At 55.1% G+C, this 5,930-nt stretch overlaps 3 protein-coding genes across 3 annotated transcripts, besides 6 other annotated features; all 3 read left to right on the top strand.

Moving 5' to 3' along the window:
- Positions 1–350: 350 nt before the first annotated feature.
- Positions 351–1,334, top strand: Tco025E_07720 (uncharacterized protein; the record flags this gene model as incomplete). The annotated part of the gene is made up of 1 exon (XM_029374579.1): positions 351–1,334. The coding sequence occupies one exon, from the start codon at positions 351–353 to the stop codon at positions 1,332–1,334; it is 984 nt and encodes a 327-aa protein (XP_029225339.1).
- Positions 1,335–1,425: 91 nt separating this feature from the next.
- Tco025E_07719 (uncharacterized protein) lies at positions 1,426–2,163 on the top strand (the record flags this gene model as incomplete). The annotated part of the gene is made up of 1 exon (XM_029374578.1): positions 1,426–2,163. One exon carries the CDS (start codon positions 1,426–1,428, stop codon positions 2,161–2,163), a length of 738 nt encoding a protein of 245 aa, XP_029225338.1.
- Positions 2,164–2,300: 137 nt separating this feature from the next.
- Positions 2,301–2,324: a microsatellite.
- Positions 2,325–2,658: 334 nt separating this feature from the next.
- Positions 2,659–2,685: a microsatellite.
- A 242-nt stretch (positions 2,686–2,927) lies between these two features.
- Positions 2,928–2,950: a microsatellite.
- Positions 2,951–3,047: 97 nt separating this feature from the next.
- Positions 3,048–3,070: a microsatellite.
- Positions 3,071–3,315: 245 nt separating this feature from the next.
- Tco025E_07718 (uncharacterized protein) lies at positions 3,316–4,866 on the top strand (the record flags this gene model as incomplete). The annotated part of the gene is made up of 1 exon (XM_029374577.1): positions 3,316–4,866. One exon carries the CDS (start codon positions 3,316–3,318, stop codon positions 4,864–4,866), a length of 1,551 nt encoding a protein of 516 aa, XP_029225337.1.
- Positions 4,867–4,965: 99 nt separating this feature from the next.
- Positions 4,966–4,998: a microsatellite.
- A 633-nt stretch (positions 4,999–5,631) lies between these two features.
- Positions 5,632–5,689: a microsatellite.
- Between the last annotated feature and the right edge of the window lie 241 nt (positions 5,690–5,930).

Here is a 5,930-nt window from a genome sequence, read left to right as displayed (position 1 = left end):
GGCGGATACTCCTCGCGGCTGTTGCCCCGCCCGCGCGAGGGAAGTCCGCCCATTGCTGTGCTCACTTTTGTGCCTGGCGCCCAGGCCCCGAGGGGGCCACCCAGCGTCTTCGCCGTTTAACGACGGCGCGGGCGTGGAAAGAAATGGGCCTGTCTCCCCCTCGCCCCCGGAGACAGCTGCGTGCGCTCACCCGCACGAGAAAACGTAATAATTGACGTTGCCGGCGCGGCGGCACGCAATGCGTGGCCCCGGTGCATTCGCGTGGCTCCCCCGCTTTGCTCTTCCGAATTCTTGCCCCCTCTCTTGCCCGCCGCAGAAAGCAAAAGCGAAGGCGAAGAAAAAAGAGAAACATGGTGCGACAGGTGGATGATTTGTGCCGCATGCGGATGCTGATGGCCGGCGTGTACGTTGGGCTCGGCATTTCTTCCACGTACGGCTTCAGCATCTTCACAAATCACCTGAAGACTAAGTACGGGTATTCGCAAAGCGAAATCACGACAATCAGCACGGTCGGCACTTGCCTGAACTATTTCAGCTTTCAGGCTGGAATGCTGTTCGACTTCGTGGGTCCCGTGGCTTCTTTTCCGATCGGCGGCCTTCTTGGAGGCCTTGGCTTCTTACTGTTTGGGCTGACCTTCGATGGCCGCATTCCGTCGAGCGTGGGACTGTTTGCCTTGTACCAGGGGATCACCCACCTTGGCCTCCCGGCGATGGACGTGTCTGCTGTAATGACGCTGATGGTGCAGTTCCCCTTGGACCGCGGCTATATGGTAATGATCATGAAGGTGTTCAACGGGCTTGGCACCGCGGTGCTGATGGCGTACTTCAACGGCTGGTTCAGGGCGGCTGACTCCGAAGACCCGGAGAAGGACAACTACTCCGGCTACGCGTACTTTGTTGGGGCGCAGATCCTGTTGTGCGCTCTCGTTGGCGCGTACTTCACGCGGTTGCCGATGTACTTTCCGTGCGCGTGGAGGAAGAGCCGGCTGAGCAGCGAGGAGATCGCGGAGCGGGAGAAGACGCTTGACCTGTACATGGCCCAGCGTGCGCCCCCGCGGCGTCTGAAGATCGGGTTTTTCGATTGTCATTGGTATGCTGATCTTTTCCACAGTCCAGTCGATTGCGACGGCGTACGTGAAGACGTCCCACGCGGGGTACTTGGCGATCTCGATCGTGGCGCTGCTGCTGATGGCGTCGTTCTCCACGATGGCGCTGCCGTTCCAGTTTCTGGGCCGCTACACCCCCGTGCGTGCAACGGATATGGACTGCATCGGGGAGGCGGACACGGAGCCGATGCCGCAGCAGCCAAGCGAAGACGTGTCAGCGGAGCCTGAGGCGGAAGGCAATGACCTCCCACCAAAGCAACCGCCGATTCCGGCGCCGCAGTACCAGGGCTCCTTCTGGGCCCATCTGCTCTCCGTTGACATGTGGGCGTTGTGGTTCTCGTGCTTTGGCATGTGGGGCACCGGCACGGTGATGCAGATGAACGCCGCCCAGTTTTACCGCAGCAAGAACAACGGCGGATTTGACACCCGAACTCTGACGCTGTACGTCGCCATCATGTCTGTGGGCAGCGCTGTTGGACGCATCTTCATTGGGTTGGTCGACATCAAGCTCCTCGCGCTGCGTGCTGCAGGCAAGTCAGAAATGCTGTCGACTGTTGCGCTTCCCGTTGGTCCCGTGCTGATGGTGTTGGCGTACCTCTTCTTTGCCGTCCTGCCCGGGAGCGTGCTGCTCCTTCCTTTTGCGCTCGCCTCCATAGGTAACGGCATTGGCTGGGCGGTGGCCGTCATTGGGGTTCGCATGATGTACGCCCGGGATATTGGGAAGCACTACAACTTTATTTACACCTCTGGGGCAGCCGCGACCATTGCGCTGAACCGCTTCATGTTCGGGGAGATGTACGATGCGGAGGGACGCAAGCGTGGCGAGTTCCCATCATGCAACGCCCCCTCGTGTGTGCAGAAGCAAATGTTTATCCTGATGGCCGTCAACTTGCTCTCCACATTTTCCGCCCTGTTGGTGCACTGGCGATTTTCGCGCTTCACTAATGCGCGCCTTGCGGCGGCAAAGGCGGCTGCGGCAGCCCAGCAGCAATCTAATAAAGAGGAGCTCGAGGCACAGCCAGTAGAGCCGAGTGAAGGAATTCAACTGGGTGCGTAGGGGCTGTGCTCCCGCTTCTTTTTTAAACTCCCCACTCACATTTTCCCCCGCTCTCTCTATTTTCGGTGATTTTGTTTTTTGCCCCGCCTGAGGGTGCTGGCGCGAGTGCGAGGGCCGCTATGGCCGGGGACTTTTTTGCCCCCGCCGCCGCCGCCACTGCCTTCAGTGCCACGGCTGTGCCGCGCTTCAGGCGGGGACACCATTGGGAGGAAAACGAAAAATAAAAATGGCGCCCCATAAAGGCCTAAAATAGCGCCATCCAAAAGAAAAAAAACGGTATTAATAACTGCGGCCGCCCCGTGTTTTTTTTGTTTGTGTTTTTTGGTAGTCGTGCAAGAGATGCGGAGTAAGTCTACTGAGCCCCGCCTTGAGGACTGCAGCTGTGGGCGGAGACTTCGTGTTTTAAGTTCTTTCTTATTTTTATTTTTCTCCTTCGTGTCCCGCTCTCCCTTCACTCGGCCCGTAAGCAGTCGGCGTGGAGGAGGTGGCGGTACCTTTTTTTTTTGTTTTGTTTTGTTTTTTGAGGTGTGTGACTGGAATTCGCGTTACCACTGGCCGAAGCGGGTGCGTGAGGGTCTTGCGGGGCTCCCCTGTTTCTCGATTGGCCGCTTGATGCTTCCAGCGACGTTGCGAAGGGCGGCGGGGCCCTAACGACGGCCACTTAGCGCTTTCGCGACGGAAGCTCAGCTGTCGATGTATGTGGTTTCTTTTTTTTTTGGGTTGTTTATATTTGTAACTTGTTGTTCGCTAAGTTGTTTTTTTTTTGTTGTGTGTGTGTGTGCGTGTGGGCGCTTGGGTGCGTCCGACCAAACTGTTGTCCCTCCCTTTTAGAGGGTGGGAGGAGAAGACCCCCCAAACTTGGCGGGGACTGTGAAAATAACGCACTTTTTTTCTTTTTTTCTTTCTTCGCTGCATTGTCTAAGGAGGTTGGCCGCGGCAACCGCAGGGGTGAAAGTGGCAGACCGAGCACAAGAGAGCGTCGGTGCCGCTGGCGCTCATAGCGTGAGCAGCCCAACAGGACTGGATAGCGTGGGGGCGGCAGTGCGGAGACGCAACTGCACTGGACAAGAGGAAGGCGAAAAGTCACGCCCCAGCCGACGACGCACACGCTCAGCGAGAGGAGCACGAAACTCACACTGCCTGGGCTCGCAGATGTTAGTTCACATGCAGAGCTCCTCCAGCAGCTGCGATGGGTTTTCCGAGACCCTGCCGATGAAAGATACGGTGGAGCGGCGTAGGCGGAAACTTCAGGACGCCCTGGGAAGCCTGGGAGAGGACTCCGACGCACCCCCGGCGCTGCGACGCCTTGCCCTTGCGGAGGCCGAAGATGTTATTCCTCACTGGGGCGAACTCCGTGAGTTGGGGAATCGGCAGGAAGAGGAACACAGCGCACAGTATGAAGAAACTTCTGGCGTTGGGGTGACAACAACTGCACCGCCATCGCCGCGCGACGAGAATGCGAGGAGTTGCTCTAGCAGGCCAGATGGAGCAGCGCAAGTCTGCCGTATTACTAGCCGCGAGAATGTGGAGCCGAACGTAGTTCGCCACAATGACGCTGCACATGGCATGAATGGGCACTCTTTCAACAGACGAAGTGTGGAGAGTCGTGGCCCTCCATCTAAGACGGCATTGTTGTCGCCAGTTCTTCGGGCGTTCTCCTCCTTCGCTTCCTCGCTGTGTTCGCTGGGTCATGGTGTTGCCGCGACGAGGACGAGAGGAGCTGCATTTCCGGGTGGCGGTAACACCAGCTATCCGGAAGGAAGAAGTTCCTTTAGTTCCTCACAGGCCGATAAGTTCTTGCCGGATGCGCCGTGCTTAGAGAGAAGGGATGCAATGTCACTAGAGCGTCAATGTAGTACGGCTGGTAGTGGCGCTTGTGTTGTCCGTGCCTCCTTACACGTCTCCGACGCTGCTGAGGTTCATCAAGGCTCCTCTGCCACTTCCTTCAGCAGTCCGTTTGGGCTGTTGGAGCCTGATTTATTTGCGGCCTCATACCCGCGCGGGAGAAACCCCGAACGCCCTCGACGGAGCACCGTGAAAGCCACTTCTACTGTGAAGAAGGCCCATTGCAAGGAGCCGGTTCACAGTCGCGTGAAGGAGAGGGTCTTCCCACCATACTCCCAAAATGAGGCGGCAGTGTCATTGGGTGGTGTGCAGGCCCACCAACGTGTGAGGACGCGTGAAGGTGAGGGCTTTTTCTCCCCCTTGACGTCGCGACAAGAGTCTACAGACTCTTTGATGCATTTTTCGTCCACCGCTCAAGCCCCACGCCATAATTTTTTCTGGAGCCCGCGAGTCCACAAGCAAACGCAGCTCCAGTGTCAGCATTCTCGGGTCTATTCGTTCAGTTACGCCAGCTCGGAGAAAACTCCGTGTAGTCCGACAGCTAGCGGCAGCGTTCGCCCGTGGACTTCTGAGTCCCTGGAATGGATACATCAGAGGTTGCTTCTTCAACAGGGAAATGCGGGTACAATGCCCGTATTTCTTTCTGGAAGTGCTGCGGGGGAGGCTGGGGAAGGTGGGGCAGTTCGGCTACCAGCGAGGCACAACGGCAGGTTGGAGGAAAACAGTATCAGCAGCTTGATTCTAACGTGTGCAACTAGCAACGTTGATACAATGCGGACCTGCCCAGATGCTCCGCTAGACGCCTTTATGGGGTCCTCCACGTACACTGCGAACGGTGTAATGACCCCAATGACATGAAGTACGAGGAAAAAAGTTTGGAAACAACAAGTTTCAAAAAGTTATGTGTATGTGTACGGTGAGAGGGTGTTTTGCCAAAATAGTGATACGCGACACCCAAATAAAAATCAATAATAATAAAAAAGAATTATATATGTATATGTATACGTAAAACGCTTCTATGTATGCTACACGTATGTCATGTTGAACATTTTTTTCAATAAAGAAAGAACGTGGACTATACCGCTTTTCTCCGACCCCGAAAAGCTTTTTTGTTCGTTTGTTTGTTTTTTCTCAGTTTGCCTTATTCCTGCTATTGCTCTTGTTTTTGTTTTCTTCGTTTTTTTTTCGTTTCAAATGTTCTTTTGCGGTTCATTCTCCAGACTCATAGGGCGCCTGCTCTCTATTTACTCTGCCTTTGTTGTTGTTTATTGCTTTTGCATTTACAGTTTTTTTTCCCCCCTGTTCTTCCCCCTCCATGAAGCTTTTCTTGTTGATCTTTTTACTGCTTTCTCAGCCCGGACGTTTTTTTTTCTTTCTTTCGGCGTACACACACACATATATATATATATATGGGGGAGTTTTGCTTTTTCTGCTTTGGGTTCCTCCTTTCTTGTTGCGGTTGTTGTGTGTGTGTGTTTTTTTTCGTTTTTCTTCTGTTCTATGCGGGGTTTACTCGTGTGGTGTTGCGGGGGCTGGAGTAAAGTTGGGTGGCGCGTAGCGGGCCGCCTCCGCCTCGCCTTGCCTCACACACCCGCCCACGTACAAGTGTGTATGCGGCCATCTCTGCGCTTCCGCTTGCTGCTGCACTGCGCTGTCGCGGGTGCGTTGTGTGGGCGGCTCTCTTTCGCGTGTGTCGTCGTTTGAGCTTCATCTGTCATCTATTCACCTTTTTTTTGTCGTTTCTGTTTTTTTTCCCCCGAAGTTCGTATGCCTTCTGCGGAGTCTGGAGCCGGCAGTGACTTGCCTGGAGGAGTGAAAAGAGAAAACGAATAACATTGAAGGATGCCTCCCCGTCCCTTCTCCACGTACAGATGTATGGGCGAGTTTGTGCGTGTCTGCGTGAGTGGCATTCAAAACGTGTC

This window comes from Trypanosoma conorhini (genome assembly GCF_003719485.1).
Source record: "Trypanosoma conorhini strain 025E chromosome Unknown Tco_14.4_contig_00621, whole genome shotgun sequence".
NCBI lineage: Eukaryota > Euglenozoa > Kinetoplastea > Trypanosomatida > Trypanosomatidae > Trypanosoma > Trypanosoma conorhini.
This window is presented reverse-complemented; position numbering and strand designations above follow the sequence as displayed.